The sequence below is a fragment of the Natrix helvetica genome (assembly GCF_964273705.1).
Source record: "Natrix helvetica genome assembly, chromosome: W".
Classification (NCBI taxonomy): Eukaryota; Metazoa; Chordata; class Lepidosauria; order Squamata; family Natricidae; genus Natrix; species Natrix helvetica.
The window spans coordinates 24,186,665-24,206,111 of record NC_138555.1 but is presented as its reverse complement, the minus strand read 5'-3'; the positions used below and the strand labels follow the sequence as shown (position 1 = coordinate 24,206,111).

The 19,447-nt window shown below is 42.1% G+C and overlaps 1 protein-coding gene across 1 annotated transcript; it reads left to right on the top strand.

Annotated features, from left to right (window-relative positions):
* Nucleotides 1–9,011: 9,011 nt before the first annotated feature.
* On the top strand, nt 9,012–19,070 carry LOC309400560 (vomeronasal type-2 receptor 26-like; the record flags this gene model as incomplete). The annotated part of the gene is made up of 5 exons (XM_081969129.1): nt 9,012–9,229; nt 11,134–11,425; nt 13,116–13,976; nt 16,032–16,224; nt 18,166–19,070. 5 exons carry the CDS (start codon nt 9,012–9,014, stop codon nt 19,068–19,070), a joined length of 2,469 nt encoding a protein of 822 aa, XP_081825255.1.
* Nucleotides 19,071–19,447: the final 377 nt, after the last annotated feature.

The window sequence follows — 19,447 nt, the reverse complement described above, 5'->3', positions numbered from 1 at the left end:
GAGCCAGGCCAGCTACTTGGAATAGGTGGGTCTTGAGCTTAATACGAAAGGAGCGGAGGTCAGAGGTATTCCTAATATCTGGAGGGAGGTAATTCCACAGGGCTGGGCCCGCCACAGAGAAGGCTCTACTCCTAGGCGCCACTCCCCGACACTGTCTGGTGGATGGCACCTGGAGGAGGCCCTCTCTGTGCGAGCGGATTGGTCGCAGGGATGTATGGGGCAGAATACGATCCTGCAAGTAACTAGGTCCTGAGCCATGGAGCGCTTTAAAGATTGTTATCAGAACCTTGAAACGCACCCGATAGACCACAGGAAGCCAGTGCAGCTCGCGCAGGAACGGTGTCACATGGGAGTACCTAGTACTCCCCATAATTACCCACGCGGCTGCATTCTGGACCAACTGTAGCCTCCGGGTGCATTTCAAGGGAAGCCCCATGTAGAGAGCGTTACAGTAGTCCAAGCGAGACGTCACCAGCGCATGAGTGACTGTGCGTAAGGTGTCCCGGTCCAGTAGGGGGCGCAATTGGCGCACCAGGCGAACCTGGTGGAACGCCCCCCTTGCCACGGCTGTCACATGGTCATCCATGGACAGCCGGGCATCCAGGAGGACGCCCAAATTGCGTGCCCGCTCCACGGGGGCAAGTTGAATGCCCCCGATGGCCAATGATGGAATTAATTGGCTGAACCGGGGAGCCGGTACCCACAGCCACTCCGTCTTGGAGGGGTTGAGCTTGAGTCGGTTGTCATCCATCCAGATCCGTACGGCTTCCACACACCGGGACATCACTTCGACGGCCTCGTTGGGGTGGTTCGGGGTGGAAAAGTACAGCTGAGTATCATCAGCGTACAGATGGTATCCCACCCCGAAACCACGGATGATCTCACCCAGCGGCTTCATATATGTGTTGAACAGGAGTGGCGAGAGGACCGACCCCTGTGGTACCCCACAAGTAAGGGGGCGTAGGGTCGACCTCTCCTTTCCTGCCAACACACGCTGCGTCCGGCCAGAAAGGTAGGAGCCGAACCACCGCAAAACGGTGCCCCGGACCCCCAACCCCTCCAGCCGGCGCAGCAGGATACCATGGTCGATGGTATCAAAAGCCGCCGAGAGGTCTAATAGGACCAGGATAGAGGAACAACCTCTATCTCTGGCCCTCCAGAGATCATCCACCAACGCGACCAAGGCCGTCTCCGTGTTGTGATCGGGGCGGAAGCCGGACTGGCGCGGGTCTAGATATAAAAAAAACATTCTAATCAAAATGTTGAATATGCAGTAGATATGTTTTTGATAACAAAAGTAAAAACTTCACAAATTACTAGTATTGGAACACAAGCTCGAAAATTCAAAATAAAATCTATGCCTACATTTTGATCCCACATCCGAATTTTTCAAACCATAAAAGGATAGGAGACAGATTATACTTTTAAAATAGAAAAAAAGAAAGAAAGACTGAAATGGAACAAAATGAAATGGAACAGAGAGGTGCATCAAGATATCTCCAATAATGTATGTCAGAGTGTGCACAGCTTTACTACGTGAAACAACCCAGGAGCAATAACAGTAAATGCAGGTTTGTAACAAATAATGGTTTTATCTAAAAAGAATGTATACTATACATGCACATACTATAGGCAGAGGTCAAACAATTAACAATTACAGCAGGGAAAAACACACAGTGGGAGAGAGATGCCCTAACAGGGCCTCTTCATATTACACGGGCTCTTAAAGGGATAGCAGCCAAAAACCTTGCTGACTCATTCCGATTATTACATCAGTGCATCATTGCATCATCATAACAGCTGATGATCTCTTAAATCACTACCCTGACAATGTAAATTGGGGAAGTTGTTCTATAGCAGGGCTGTCCAATTCCAGGCCCATGGGCTGGGTGCATCATATGCTGGCCAAGTTTAGTGAAGGGAGAAAAAGTCCACGATGTGAGTTTGACACCTCTACTCTATAGTATTTCTTCTTTCTTTTTATTTTCTTTCTAATAGCCAGATCAATTTCAATTTTTCTAAAAGAGTTGGGCTAAAGAATTTTGATCTTTGATGTGCTTGTTTTAGCTCCCTGTGTTTTGCCAATTTTCAGGGCAGAGTTTAGGCACAGGCAATTGATTCTTTTGGATCCAGAAACAATAAGCACACCAATAAACAAAGCCCAATAAGCAAAGCTTTATTATTAGATCATGCTTTATAAGCTTTATTGTCATTGTACATATATACACAGTATACACATACAACAAAATTCACATAACCCAGAGACCAGGCCCAAACACACATGACAGTCCCCAAACACACCCCCACCCACCAAAAAATTCCCCACCCCTAAACCACTCAAGCATCCATACAACAGACCAAGTAGTGCTGTCCAACAGCTCACTGATGGTGGCAATTTAGTTCATTGTTGAGTGCAATTATAGCTCTAGGATAAAAGCTATTCAGAAGACATGAGGTCTGAGTTTTAATTGTTCTGTATTTTCTGCCAGAAGGCAACAGTCTAAAAAGATTGTAAACAGGATGGGAAGAGTCTCTGAGAATGTTTTAATTAAATTAAATTTAAATTTTAAAATAGAAAAAGCATGCATACAAAGCAAACCAATCTCAAAGGTGTTTTTTTCATGATGCAATCGGACTTTCTGGTTTTTCTTTGAAGACATTTTGCTCCTCATCCAAGAAGCTTCTTCAGCTTCTGAAGAACCCATCTGAAGAATCTATTTCAGATAACTGCTACTCAGTTTCTATCTTTCCCTTTTGGGGAAAACTTGTTGAGTCCATGATAGTGCCCTGAAAAAACCTGATTATTCAGATCAGGGGTGTCAAACTCAAAACCCACGGGCCAAATCCGGCTCTCGGGGTGCGTAGATTTTGCTGTGGGGCTGCCTGGAAGCAATGAAAGGCTGGTCTCTGCCAGCAAAAGCAGAACTCAGAATCGCACCATTCATCTCTCCCAGGCTCTGTTTTCAGCTGTGATGGCCTCCTCCTCCTTGGGGAGCTCTGTTTTCACTGGCAGAGGGCTGCAGGAGACCATTGTGGCTGAAAACGAAGCCTGGACTCATTACGCCAGCCTTCCTCCGAGCTTCATTTTTGCTGGGAGAGAGCTGGAGGAGGCTGTTGCAGCCAAAAACGGAGCCTCACCAAATGATGTCAAGCTGGCCATGCCCACCCTGGCCATGCCCCTTGGCCATGCCCACCTCAGCCCCCCGATGTCAAAAACAATCCTAATGTAGACCTCCAGGAAATCAAGTTTGACACCCCTGATCTAAATCCTTTTCAGTCAGTTGTCAGCTCAGATACCACACTGACAGATAGATTTGGTCATTCTTCTGGATAACCTACATCAGGATTTGAATGGGTCTCATGCCCCATTCTTCCTCCTCTTAAACCTATTGATACTGTCAACCATAGTATCTTCTTGGGCCACTTCTAGAATTAGAACTTCCTAATGGTGTTTTTTTCTCCTACCGCAGTATATTATTCTTGTCTGTTGTAGTGGGAGATAGGTGGGGGCAACTGATTTATTGCAGTAATTGGTCCTTTTCTCTGTCTCATTCTTTTACATTTATGTGACCCCTCCAGGAAATATTATTTAATATTTGGGAGAAATACAATAAATAAGCTTATGATGGCAACGCTATATCATCTCATATGCTGCAAGGGAAAAGCTCCTATACAGATGCCTGTAAATATCTGAATGGGGAGACCAGAAGCCAGGCAAGATGGATATGCCATTTGTGTGTTGAGTTTCTCCATCACTGATTTTCATAGATAGCTATGTCTATCCAAGTGGAATCAAGTGCCAATAAAATATAATGTGCCACTGAACTCTTTGATGATTTATAGAAGGTTCTTTAGCATTGCAGTCATGTTTAGCTCATTTACAATACCACCCTTAATACTTTTTTTTATTACTACCCTGCTTGTAGCTCAGAGGTGAGTTTCTACCGGTTCGGACAGGTTCAGCTGAATAGGTAGTAACTTGACCGCCAGGGTTGAGGGAATCGGTAGCAACCCAGGCCTGCCAGGCCCTGAAACTGGGTTTTGCTTCTGTGCATGCGCAGAGCAATTTTTATTGTACTGGCTGGCCACTCCTGCCTGTCCCGATGCTTGCCCTGCCTCCCTTTGCCATGTCAATCCAAAGAACTGCCTTCTCTTGCCTACACATAGATAAACAGCATTCGTGCTAGCCTAGCCCCGCTCTACACAGGCTGCAATTTGGTCCCCAACTGGTCAGCTGGGTAGCCGACCAGGAAAGCAGCAAGCAAGACAGTGAGTGCCCGGGACTGGCCTGGCCTCCAATGCTCTGTTCAGCAGGGATGGCAGCGGCAAGTAATAAGGGAAGCTTGCCCCTGGGCGAACACCCATTCCTCCTTCCTCCGACAGCTGCAGCGGTGGAGAAAGCAAAGCAAAATGGGAGACACCCTGCCAGCAGAGGCGCTACATGAATGGCAAGGCACAGTGGCAGGGGAGGCTGGTCATCCCCCAAGCCAGCTCTCAGTGGAAGGAGGCAGGGATGATGGCCCAAGGCTTGCTTCCTTTACTGCTTGCTGCTGCTCACCCCCTCCTCACCACTTTCCCGGGAAGGGCCTCGGGAGGCTTTGCTGAGCTGTCCCAGAGCTGCATGGAAGCTTTCCTGATGAGAAACCCAACCTGCCACCCCCACGAGGCTCATCCTAGGTCTGCCTGGGCTTTTAGGCACTGACCTTGCCCACTGGGCAGCTTTTTTGGGAGCATCACAGCTCAGCCTTGCCTCACCTGGCTCCCTTCTTAAGTTAGGAAGCAGCACTTCAAGCAGAGGACACTGCAGAAGCCCAGGCTGGGGCATTTTGTGCAGGCTGGCTTGGTGGCAGGAAGACCCTCTGCACCCATTCCTTCAAGCGGGGGTCCTTTCAAGCAGGACCTGGCCATGGGGTGGGCAGGAGCCCTCCAACCACCTCGCATCCTGGGAAGCTGCTGCATCCCATTGCAGGCACCCCGGGCACCCTTGACCTCTGACCCCTGCTGCCTCCAGACCTATTGCTGGCTGCAGTTGGTCTTTTGGCATCTCTGCTTTCTCCTAGCACTCCTTCCCAGCCAGGAGACACTCAGGGGCAGTCCTGTCATTCTCGTTGCATCCGGGTGGGCACTGGGTTGGTCAACAGCACATGCCCCACCACCATGTTACCACTCCAGCCAGGGAGGGGGGAGGTGAGAAGGGGAGGTGGCACCTGGTGGGCAGGGGATGCAGCTTCCCTTTTAGCCTGCGAAGCCACGCTCAGCCCGCTCAGCCCCCAGGGACGCTTTCCCGTCCAGCTGCCGATTTATAAACAGAAATTAACCATCTTATTTTAAACTTTACATTTCAATGAGAATTTAAGAGGTTTTAGAAAAATTCTCGTTGAAATGGATAGTTTAAAAGAAGATGGTTAATTTCTGTTTATAAAGGTCACGTGGCGGCGGGTGGTGGCCAGAGGGGCTGTCCCGGAGAGCCTCCAGGCCAAGAAGTGGTGCCAGAAAAAAGCAGGACCGCCGAAGGGGCAAGTGCACAAATCACCTCAGCCTGTGCTTCTGCGGCATCTCAGGGTCGAAGCACCACTTCCTAACTTAAGAAGGGAGCCGGTGAGGCGAGGCTGAGCCTCTTTTGGGAACTGCAAGTTGGGTTTCCCAGCAGTGAAGCCTCCACGCAGCTCTGGGATGGCTCAGCAAAGCCTACTGAGGCTCTTCTCAGGAAAGCGGTGAGAAAGCAAGTGGGGGACGGTAAGCGGTAAGGGAAGCAACACTGCTCCTTCCTCCAAGATATGGGTGCCTGGGCTGAACAGCTGCCTCCTCTCCAGCTCCCAAGCTGTTGGGGGGGCCCTCAACAACTTTGGGATCTTTCCAACCACCTCGCATCCTGGGAAGCTGCTGCATCCCATTGCAGGCACCCCGGGCACCCTTGACCTCTGACCCCTGCTGCCTCCAGACCTATTGCTGGCTGCAGTTGGTCTTTTGGCATCTCTGCTTTCTCCTAGCACTCCTTCCCAGCCAGGAGACACTCAGGGGCAGTCCTGTCATTCTCGTTGCATCCGGGTGGGCACTGGGTTGGTCAACAGCACATGCCCCACCACCATGTTACCACTCCAGCCAGGGAGGGGGGAGGTGAGAAGGGGAGGTGGCACCTGGTGGGCAGGGGATGCAGCTTCCCTTTTAGCCTGCGAAGCCACGCTCAGCCCGCTCAGCCCCCAGGGACGCTTTCCCGTCCAGCTGCCGATTTATAAACAGAAATTAACCATCTTATTTTAAACTTTACATTTCAATGAGAATTTAAGAGGTTTTAGAAAAATTCTCGTTGAAATGGATAGTTTAAAAGAAGATGGTTAATTTCTGTTTATAAAGGTCACGTGGCGGCGGGTGGTGGCCAGAGGGGCTGTCCCGGAGAGCCTCCAGGCCAAGAAGTGGTGCCAGAAAAAAGCAGGACCGCCGAAGGGGCAAGTGCACAAATCACCTCAGCCTGTGCTTCTGCGGCATCTCAGGGTCGAAGCACCACTTCCTAACTTAAGAAGGGAGCCGGTGAGGCGAGGCTGAGCCTCTTTTGGGAACTGCGGGTTGGGTTTCCCAGCAGTGAAGCCTCCACGCAGCTCTTGGGATGGCTCAGCAAAGCCTACTGAGGCTCTTCTCAGGAAAGCGGTGAGAAAGCAAGTGGGGGACGGTAAGCGGTAAGGGAAGCAACACTGCTCCTTCCTCCAAGATATGGGTGCCTGGGCTGAACAGCTGCCTCCTCTCCAGCTCCCAAGCTGTTGGGGGGGGCCTCAACAACTTTGGGATCTTTCCCAATTGGGATCAGGGTTAAACTTCTCGCCAGCCTCCCAGCTGGCAAAACAGAAATCTTTATGGTTCTGTGGGTGTGGCTAGGTGACTGAGTGTGCTTGTGTGTGAGTGACATCAAGTTGGCCACACCCACTCAGTCACATGTCCCCATCTAGCCACGCCCACAGAACCAGCAGTAAAATTTTTGAAGCCCACCCCTGTTATAGATGATATTTTTATTTTTATTCATTTGATAAATTTATTTTTTATTTATTTATTATTCATATTTATAGACCGCCCCCTCTCCCGGAAGGGACTCGGGGCGGTGTACAGTCACTAAAATACGTTATAAAATACATACAAACAGTTAAATAATTAAATACGTAGGTGGAGGAGGTTGCAAGACTGTACATAGAATAATAAATATTAATATAGTATATAGTATATTAAAAACTTTTTAAAACCCCAAACCCAATTAAAATGAATAAATCCCCGGGAGGTAAAACTAAGAAAGTGCCAGGCCAGCTGATTGAAATAGGTGAGTCTTTAACTTTTGCCGGAAGGAACGGAGGTCGGTGGTAGTTCGAATGTCAGGGGGGAGGTCATTCCAGAGGGTTGGGCCCATCACAGAGAAGGATCTACTCCTAGGTGTCGCCCGCTGGCATTGACTAGCAGACGGCACCAGGAGGAGCCCCTCTCTGTGTGAGCGGATAGGTCGCAGGGACGTGTGTGGTAGGATGCGATCCTGCAGGTAACTAGGTCCACTGCCATGGAGCGCTTTAAAGATGGTGATCAATACCTTGAAACGCACCCGAAAGGCCACAGGTAGCCAGTGCAGCTCGCGCAGGAGAGGTGTTACGTGGGAGTAACGTGTACTTCCCATAATAACCCGCGCGGCTGCGTTCTGAACTAGCTGCAGTCTCCGGATGCGTCCCAAGGGAAGCCCCATGTAGAGAGCATTGCAGTAGTCCAGGCGAGACGTCACCAGCGCATGAGTGACCGTGCGCAGGGCACTCCGGTCCAGTAGGGGGCGCAATTGGCGCACCAGGCGAACCTGGTGGAACGCCCCCCTTGCCACGGCTGCCACATGGTCCTCCATTGACAGCCGGGCATCAAGGAGGACGCCCAAATTGCGCGCCCGCTCCACAGGGGACAATTGTTCGCCCCCTATGGCCAGCGATGGAGTCAGCTGGCTGAACCGAGGCGCCGGTAACCACAGCCACTCGGTCTTGGAGGGGTTGAGTTTAAGTCTGTTGTCCCCCATCCAGACCCCGACGGCTTCCAAACACCGGGACATCACTTCGACAGCCTCGTTGGGGTGGTTTGGGGTTGAAATATACAGCTGAGTATCATCAGCGTAAAGATGGTACTCAACCCCAAAACCACGGATGATCTCACCCAGCGGCTTCACATATGCGTTGAAATGAATTTGTATTTGCTTAGATTGTATCTTAATTAAATTTTAGTTATTGCATTTTGTTTATTTTATTATATAGTAGCTGATAACCTGGCGCTGCCCAGGTATTTAATTATCCCAACTCTCCTTCCATGAATGTCGCCCCACTTTCTAATGTTGGATTTTCCCATTTACCAGAGGGAGCAGCCTTGTGGAGTGTGTGAAGCCGTTACCATGGCAACTCGACAGCGCTGTACAGTAGAAGCAGTTTTAAGGCAGTATGGTAAAAGTCATTTTAAGACATGTATGTATGTATGTATGTATGTATGTATATACGTATATACATTTATACGTATATACATATATATATAAATTTTATTTTGTCTTATTTTGTATACTCTCAACGGTTCTGAAACACAGTGGGATGTCAAACCAAGAAATTAGCAATCTCCTGTGAATTCACATACATCCATTTTGCTTTGAAAACCAACTAGCTTTTTCCTATCTTTGCAGAAAAGCAGAAAAGTTCTTTTTCCTTCTTAAATCCCCATTGCTCTTAGGAATCAGGCTGCTGGATCTCTTGCCATACCACTGAAAAAGAACTGATGTTTGCTGAGAAGAAAAAACATGTTTACTGTTCATGGTTTCCTAAAGCTTTCATTCCTAATTGTTGACCTTTCCATTGTTATTAGCAATCCCCCTTATCATTGTTTTCAACTTCATCTCTTTCTGGCAAAGGGATTGTTGTGCATACCAAAGGCATGCAGAAGTACTCTTAATGAAGTACTCTTAATGAGGCGCAGCTTTGGGAAACATACATTGGCCCCCAGATAAAACACATTTATTCATGATGGTGATATTTGCAGCCTTGGTCTTAGTGCTTTTGCCTGAAGTGATGAACATGATTCTCAGTGCTAAATGTAGGAATAGCGATCCTTTCCCTTTTGTTCACAAGCAATATCAGTCAGGAGACTTCATTGTTGTGGACATTCTCTCTCAGATCTACATCTTCTATACAATGATAGACTTCAGAAAATGTCCTTCTAAAGAACTCTTTGAGGACATTGTGTAAGGTTTTTGTTTTTTGTTTTTTACAAAGAAAGAGGGAATCTTCATTTTAACTGTATTTAATTTGTTCTTTGATGAGTGTTTTTTTTTCCTGTCTTTGTCTCTTGTTCTTTGACCTTCTATGATCTTCCTTCCTTCTCTCCCTCCCTCTTTCTTTCTTTCTTTTTTCCTCTCTCCCTCCCTCCTTCCTTCCTTCTCCCTCCTTTTGTTCCTTCCTTTCTTCTCATTATATTTTCAAGAAAAGAAATAGTACTGATAAAACAAACTTTTAGTTTAAAGAATATAAAAAATATAGTAAGGGACAAGAGAGAAGCAATATAATCAACAGAAGAGTGTATTGGAGAATGCTTAAATTGCAACTAATCATAGGGTTAATTAACATTTTATAACAGAGCCAGTTTTGTGTAATGTTCAGGATGGAAAAGTTGAGACCATGTTGCCTAGTTGCATATTAAACATGAAGACAGCTATGTGATCTTGACCCTATCCCTCTGTCTCAGTTTTAAGAAGCAAGCAATGCAAGCTACTTGCAAAAACTTTGCCATGGATCTTTAGATCATTTGCAAGCCAGTATCTCTATGGGGGGAAATGCTTAACATATTTCTACCATTTGATTTTGTTATAGTTAAGGCATTTTTCTTCCTTTCATTAGGAAAAATAAACATAGTCCAATTGATAAGACAAATGCCTGGTTTATTTCAGCAGGGTTAATTCACTGCTCACTCGATTCTGAGTGGCTCAAGGTTGACTCATCTTCCAAGGTCAGTAAAATAAGGACCCAGATTATTGGGCGACAATATGTTGACTCTGTAAACCTCTTAGGAAGGGTTGCAAAGCACTGTGAAGTGGCATATAAGTCTAAGTGCTATTGCTCTCAAAGAAATGTCTGTGAATTAACAGGAATAAATTTCCAATATATTTACAATGAGATACAGGGAGATAAACAGAAAAACAAAGAGTAGAATAGTTCTTTTACTTATGAATTATTTTTATGTTCATAGTCTAATATAGAGATTTTTTAAAGAAAGGGAATATGTATTTTCTCTCAAAGAAATATATATGCTTATTTGGAGACTGATAGTGAATGCATTCAGATATCATTTTTTGAAGGGAACGTGCATTTCTTTAAATATAATTTTGGGGTAAAAAATGTCACTGGAGTGAAAATATTCTCATAGTTTTCAAAGGCAATAATATTAGTTTTCAAAATACTTTGATTATTGGAGGAATGAATTGATTGATATACTAAAAAGTATTATCTATAGGTGGCAAATATACAATGCAGTGATAGTCCATTAGAAGATAGATGAAAGATGATGGATGGATAGATGGATGGATAGATATACAGACAGACAGACAGACAGATAGACAGAAAGACAGACAGACAGACAGACAGACAGACAGATACTGTAGATAGACACATAGAGATACAAAGACAGACAGAGAAAAAGGTTGAGTGATAGACAGATAGAGACAGATGATGGTGAAGAACATTAGGTTGAATTGATATATACCATACATCACAGTTTCACCAGAGTTTATATTTTATATACAATACAGTGATAGTCCATTAGATGATAGATATATGAAAGATGATAGATATATGAAAGATGATAGATAGATAGATAGATAGATAGATAGATAGATAGATAGATAGATAGATGATAGATAGATAGATAGATAGATAGATAGATAGATAGATAGATAGATAGATAGATAGATACATGGTTGATACTGTAGATCAACAGATAGAGATAGAAAGGTGGGCAGGCACACAGGCAGGTAGACAGAAAATTATAGAATGATAGACAGATAGAGACAGACAATTGTGAAGAATTGATATATACCAAAAATCACAGTTTCAGCAGAGTGTATAATGACAAGATATATAATGCTCATTTTAGAGTCATGACTCCAACTTATCAACATATCCTGGCTTTAGAATTTGCCATCATGGAGATCAATAGAGATCCCTCTATTTTACCAAACCATAGCTTGGGCTTCCACATTTATAATAGCTATTTTGACCCAAGTTGGACATACCGTGCTTCATTGGAGCTCTTCTTTACAAAGGGCCAATTCATACCCAACTACAATTGTGATGCTCAAAACAGACCAATAGCAGTCATCGGAGGACCTTCATCTGACATCTATCTAAACATGGCTAACATCCTTTCCCTCTTCAAGATGCCACAGGTATGTTGTTTCCAGTGATATCAGTTATATGGTATAACAATCCATTTGTTGCTTCTCTACATAATTGTTCATGGAAGGAAAATCTTGTGATTGAGGCTACATTTCAAAAAATGTAGGGTTCTGAAGGCTGCAAGTGAAGCGTCCAGTAGTTTGATTATGCCATAGGGTCTTAATTGTTATCATTTTTATCGTTTCAATGGGCCTGTATTAATGGGGGTACTACATGTTGTTCAGAAGTAACATTTCATTGATTACTCCAGAGAAAGAATTGCTAAGTGCATGGAAGAGCATGGTTAGAATTGTCAAACTGGGGCTAGGAACACATGAGCCTTGAAGATTATAATGTTCAACCTTTACTTAAAACATGATTATAATTGTAATACTACCATACACTGCTGTACTTTTGTTGTATTTTGCAAATTGCTATATTTTTTGACAAAATGAGTATTCTCTAAAGTGTATATAAAGGTCTCTATCTCAGCTGCTAATATTCACCTTGAAAGAGAGAGATGGACTTCTCACACAATATAGCAAAAGCACTTACATTTATTATTGCTTCATTGTGCTTTTAGAGGGCTCTGTAAGCAGTTTTACAGAATCAGCATATCCTCCCCCCCAACAATCTGGGTCCTCATGTTACCCATCTTGGAAGGATGGAAGGCTGAGTCAACCTTGCACCTGGTGAGATTCGATCTGCCAAACTACAGCTAGCAGTCAGCTGAAAGTAGCCTGCACTCTATTCATTGTACTGACACTGCAGCCCTTAAAATATTGTATTAATAGTAGTTAAAGGAACAGGTGGAGTTTTCTTACCAGTGAAATAATACATTGCAAAATTTAGTTAATAAAATTAATATTTAGTTTAAGTGATATAGTTTGTACACAAATAAAATTTGTGTCTCAAGATATGGTATTGGAAATCCTTGACATCGAGATTATTGTATATATTTTTTCTATAGTAACATAGAAGGATATGCCTCTTCTCTGTGAATTTTGAATTGGTGTAACTGCTTTCAAAATCTAATGCAATGCTGAAACAGGGAGCTATTTTTTCTCTTGCATCTCATCTGTGGAAATAATGACATAATATCCCCATGTACAGCAGGAGATCTGCCAAGTGAACTAATTTTCCTAAGTCCTAAGAAAAGCTGAACCTTAGCTCACCTTGAATACAAGTGCAAAATATACATGGGATTGGATTTTAGTTTATTTCTGGCTAATAACCTGGCGTTGCCTGGGTATTTATTTATAGGGTGGAAATGTCCGGACCAAACATAATTTCTGATGTTGGATTTTCCCCCTTACCAGATGGAACCCCCTTGTGGAGTATTGTGAAGCCATTACTATAGCAATTCACTACCATTTTACAGTAGAAGCCATTTTACAGCAGTACAGTAGAATCCATTTTAAGGCACAACAGGCTGTATCTTAACAGAACACACACCCTGAGGGATGTTAGCGGTGTCATACCCCCACAGTGTTTTTTCCCCAAAATGTAAGTCATCTTTGTACTACGTTTGGTTGAGATTTCTCAAAACTTACTATAGTTATGCTAGAACACACACACACACACACACACACACACACACAGAGCCACTTCTATATAGATAAATAGATTTTGTAGCAAAACAGGAAAAGAATGATTACACACATTTTATTCCTTTTATTGTTTGTCTCCTTCTGTTTATAGGTAATATATGGTTCTGCTCCTGAAATTCGCAGAAAAGAACAAGATGCTTTTTACCAACAGATGTTGCCAAATATGGACACTCAGTACCAGGGCATTTCTAAATTGCTGTTATATTTCACATGGACATGGGTTGGGATGATGTTAGTAGATAATGACAGTGGTGAAATGTTTCGACGCACATTGGTTCCCATGGCTACCCAGAGTGGTATCTGCTTTGACTTTGTTGAAAGATTTCCCAAACCTGTTTATACAAATAGCATGGTAGAAATGATAGAAACAGGTCTGAAGATGTATCAAGTGGTTATGAGGAGCAATGCTACAGCAGTGGTAGTTCATGGTGAATTTGGGAACATGATAACTCTAAGATTTCTTTCCACTAGTTTGAAATATTATCATTTTTCCCTATGGATAAAAGGTAAAGTTTGGATCATGACACTCCAGATGGGTTTCACTTCACTTCCCTTTCAAAAATATGGTGACCTAGTTTTCCTGCATGGTGCATTATCATTTGCAATTCACTCAGAGAGGGTGTTGGGATTCCAGCAATTTGCCCAATCAAGAAACCCTGTCTTGGAAAGGGAAGATAGTTTTATCAAGATCTTCTGGGAAAATGCATTTGAATGTTCCTTCTCCAACTCCACAGTAGAAGAGGAAGATGGGGCCACTTGTACTGGAGAGGAGAAACTGGCAGATCTTCCTACATCTGTGTTTGAAATGGACATGACTGGCCACAGCTACAGTATGTACAATGCCATCTATGTGGTGGCCCATGCTTTGCATGACTTTCATTCATCTATAATGAATTACAGAGCAGGAAAACATGAAACCAAGGGGAAATCTTTTAGTCAACATCTATGGAAGGTAAAATACCAAGAAGACACTGTATCCTCCTTCTAGATTTTTGAGGAAATGATACTTACAATGTAGATGAAATCATGTATGTTTGGTTAACATAAATTTATCAATTAATTAATTTATCAGCCACAAGCTATAAAATACAGCATGCCGTTAATACATACATATGTAACACTACATAAATATGAAATTTCTGAAATCCAAAGAGAAATCCAAATTCAATTTATTTGAATGACTGAGACCATTTTTTAAACATTTCTGTATTGCATACATTAAAATGTAGGAAGGTCCTCATCATTAGTGTTTTGAAAAAAAGTTTCTTAAATTCTAAAGCCTTTTGCAATAGGCTTACAGTAAGGGTATGGCTAGCTGATGAGAGCTAATTAGCTCGAAATAGATCTATACTAGTCTCCCTTTATTTATTTATCAGTACAAATACAACACAAATATAAAAAAGGCAACATTAAAAATAAAAATATGGTTTTCTGCCTGCATGGTCTTCTGTGATAAGCCGAAGGACAGAAAGAGGGAGTAGTGACCTTCCTCCCATATTTGGGCATACCAGGGGTTGTAACACAAATACATACCTATTTCCCTGGCTCAACTGATAAGGAGGCGATCCTGTGGCTTAGTGGCTAAGACTCCTGCCTAAGATATAATACAGCCCAGGTTCGAATCCCAGTAAGGGTATGGCTAGCTGATGAGAGCTAATTAGCTCGAAATAGATCTATACTAGTCTCCCTTTATTTATTTATCAGTACAAATACAACACAAATATAAAAAAGGCAACATTAAAAATAAAAATATGGTTTTCTGCCTGCATGGTCTTCTGTGATAAGCCGAAGGACAGAAAGATTTGGGCATACCAGGGGTTGTAACACAAACACATACTTATTTCCCTGGCTCAGCTGATAAAGGAGGAGAAGCCTGTGGCATAGTGGCTAAGACTCTTGCCTAGTGTGTAATACAGCCCAGGTTCAAATCCCAGTAAGGGTATGGCTAGCTGATGAGAGCTAAATAGCTCGAAATGGATCTATACTAGTCTCCCTTTATTTATTTATCAGCACAAATACACAAATACAACACACACACACACACACACACACACACACACACACACACACACACACATATATATATATATATATATATATATATATATATATATATATATATATATATATATATATATATATGTTATCATATTTTTCCCAAATCCATTTGAAATAATGTTTTATTCTGTTTTAAACTGCTTAATACTTAGATATTATCAGGATTCCAAGTAACATTCCTAACAAGATTCTGCACCTTGAGTTTCCTCAAAGTTCCATTTCATTAGAGATGTCATATTGGCACATTTGGGAAAACCCAAATCTGAAAACTTCCAGGTTTTCCCCATCCAATCAAAAGTCCCTGCCCAGAACCCATATGTCCATCACATGGCCCAATCAGGCCCCATCCCAACAAGAGATGCCTCTCAGTCACATCACTCAAAGTGCAGATTAAGGTGTCCTTGACTCTCTGAGAAAGGAATGTTGGTTAGACTATATATCTCCCATAAGCCATTTTGTCCACCCTCCCATTTTCCCACAGACTAAATGTAGCAGACCTGAAGGCCCAATGCAAAAGATGGCTTTCAGGCCTGACAGATATATTATTTCATTTCATTTTTTCTTTATTTTTGTGCTATAAATATTGTTAATCATGATGATAACGAGTAATATTAAGTATTTATTAATTATTGTTATTGTTATTGTTATTATTATTTACTTTATTCATTAAACATGAAATTCATCCAACTGAACATTCAAAAATGCATTACAAATACCAGTGACTGGTGCTAATGGTTGATACAGTTTGATGCCAGCATCCTACATATCAACCAATTATAGATTATTATTTTATATTATTATTGTTGTTGTTGTTATTGATATTGTTATTGACTTTTCTGCTTATCATACTTCTAAAATAATTTCTTATCTAGATACCTTAAATGGGAGAACATGTATTGTTGTACATACTGATACATATCTGTGTATTTGGCTTTTTTTTCTCATTTAGCTCAACCAATTCATGCGAAAAGTTTCATTTAATAATAGTGCCAGGCAAAAAATTTCATTCAATGAGAATGGAGAGTTGGAGACTGGATTTGATATTATTAATTGGATCACATTTTCAAACTTATCTTTTAAGAAAGTCCGAGTTGGAAGTATTGATTTTTCCCAAGAAAAAATGGCCACCACTGATGAGGATGGTATTGTATGGCCAAGTAGGTTCAACCAGGTATGATCCTACCACATTTAGGCTTGTGTTAAGACCTGGTTTCACTCCTTCTTAGAGCCTAAATATTCCACAGAAATGGCCTTCAGAAACAGAACTCAACGTATATTTCCTCTCTGAAATCTCTCCACCCTGTCATCACTGGTGACATCTTAGATGTCCCTTTAGTATAGGAGGGTAAACGGCAAGACATGAGCTGGCAGGAAAGAAAATTCACCTGTTGTAAAATTCAGTAAGAGCAATCTTACTGAAGTAAGATTGAAAGTAAGAGCAATCAACCCTTGGAACAGAAGTTCAGAAGTTATGGGAGCTTCATCACTGGAAGCTTTCAAGAAGAGACTGGACTGCCATCAGTCAGAAATGCTGTAGGGTCTCCAACTTGGGCATGGGGTTGGACTAGATCAGCGGTCATCAACTGGTGGTCTGTGGAGCATGGTTGTCTGCAAGAAAACTTTAGTGGTACACAGAAAAATCTGGACATCTGCATTTTTTAATGTTTTATTACCATGTTTCCCAAGGGGTTGTTTTCTTTTAGACTTGGAAATAAGCACTTGGACTTATTTTCAGGGAGATCTTATGTTTTTTTGAGGTGCAGTAGGCAGAGAGCATGTTCAAGGAAGGGCTACCTCCTGAGGTGGTCACACCCATCCTCTTCACTAGATCGATTATTTTACAAATGCATTTATTTCTTTAAAAAAATCATATTAGTGGTCCGTGGGATTTAAAATTATGAATTTAGTGATCTCTGAGATTTGAAAGGTTGGTGACCACTGGACTAGATCACCTACAAAGTCCCTTCCAACATTGTTAATCTGTTATTAAATGAATGAGGAAACATTAACATTCATGAAGAGTCTAATAGATGTTCACAAGGAAAAATGGGCCAAGAAGAACTTAATCTGTGTGTCAAGTGGTCCATTTCCTGGTGACAGATTAGGTAATGGAGTCTATATTCATTTTCATATTGAAAAAGCTATTCAGAGTTTAATTACCTGAAATCAACCTACACTGATTCATATTGTTAGGCCAGACTTGAATGTAGGATGGAAGGATGCTTCTAAAACATTTCAAAACAATGAGATAACTATTTCTCCAAGATCAATCTCTTCAACATTTATTTATTCCTGGACAGAGCCAGCCATTTTCTTTGTGTAATGGAAAGTGCCATTCAGGCTACAGCAAGATCAAGATAGAAGGAAAACTATTTTGCTGCTATGACTGTCTTCGGTGTCCGGAAGGGAAGATTTCTAACAGGGAGGGTAAGAGACCTTATACATCTACCTCACTTAAAATAACACTCATTGAATATGGGAGACAAGAATATCATAGAAAATGTACCAAACAGTTTAGACAAATAGGTTTAAGGTACTGAATTACATAATGTCCATTGTATTTAGCAAGTAGTACATTTCAGAGCAAAGATTTATGGAAAGACAAGTTGACAGCAACTATCCTAATGTATAAGGTGGCTCAGTGGCTAAGACACTGAGCTTATTGATCAAAAATGTTGGCAGTTCAGGGGTTTGAATCCCTAGCATCATGTAATGGGAGTGAGCTTGTACCAGCTTCTGCCAACCTAGCACTTTGAAAGCATGGAAAAATGCAAGTAGAAAAATAGGAACCACCTTTGGTGATAAGATAACAGTGCTCCTTGTGCCTTCAGCATTTAGTCATGCCAGCCACATGACCACAGAGATGTCTTCAGACAGAGCTGGCTCTTAGGCTTTGAAACAGAGATCAGCACTGCCCTCTAGAGTTGGGAATGACTAGTACTTATGGGCGAGGGGAACCTTTACCTTTAGCTATCCTAATGTATATACTTTTGAAATATTAAGCGGCAGTCCTTGTTTTGAAAATTGTACAATTGGTTTTTAATCCTTCACTGCAACTGAAACTTTAATATTTTCTTTTGTAGACACAGATGAATGCTTTCAGTGCCCAGAAGATCACTATCCCAATGAGAAGAACAATTTCTGTCTCCCCAAAGTTATAACATTTTTGAAGTACAAAGAAACTTTGGGTGCTGTTTTGGCCACTTCTGCTCTTTTCTTTTCTTTGGTCACAGTTGGAGTCCTTTGGATCTTCATTAAGCATCAGGACACTCCCATTGTCAAAGCCAACAATCGGAACCTCACATATGTACTCCTTGTTGCTCTCTTGTTATCATTTCTTTGTATCTTGCTATTCCCTGGAAAACCTCACAAGGTCACATGTCTCCTTCACCAAATTGCCTTTGGCATCATCTTCTCAGTGGCCATTTCTTGTGTTTTGGCCAAAACCATCATTGTGGTTCTGGCTTTCATGGCTACCAAGCCAGGGTCCAAAATGACCAAGTGGGTGGGGAAAAGTCTTGGCACATTTATAGTATCCTTCTGCTCCTTTATTCAAATTAATATATGTCTTATATGGCTGATCATCTCTCCACCATTCCCAGATGCTGACATGAAGTCAATAGCAGAAGAAATCATTCTGGAGTGTAACAAAGGATCTGCCTTCATGTTCTACTGTGTCTTGGGTTATATGGGCTTCCTTGCTGTTGTCAGTTTCACACTGGCTTTCCTAGCAAGGAAATTGCCTGACGCTTTCAATGAAGCCAAATTTATCACCTTCAGCATGTTGGTCTTCTGTAGTGTTTGGTTGTCCTTTATTCCAGCATACCTGAGTTCAAAGGGAAAATATATGGTTGCTGTGGAGATCTTCTCCATTATAGCTTCCAGTGCTGGATTACTGCTTTGCATCTTTTCTCCCAAATGCTACATCATTGTGCTGAGACCTGATCTGAACAACAAGGAATTTTTAAAAAGCAAAACAATAGATTAATATAAAATATGACGGCCTGATAAAAAAAATTGCTAGGCCACAATTCTATGCAGATATATTTAAATCATGAAATGGTCTCTGGTGTTATACTATTCATAATAAAAAAGAAGAGAATTTCTTTCAATTTATTTACAATTAATTTATTTAAATGGAAACAGATGTTATTTACTTTTAATTGCACAAAAATCTTTGTCCCTCTTCTTTATTTATCGTAATGAAAATGCAGTGAGAAAAATTTTATCTGTAGAGGAAATCTTAACATGTACATAAATCATGCTTAACACTTTCTCCCATAATTCACTGAAAAAGGCATAATTAATGAAACAGGTGATCACACCACGACTATTGGAGCAATGATCATCTCAACTTTCAAAAAT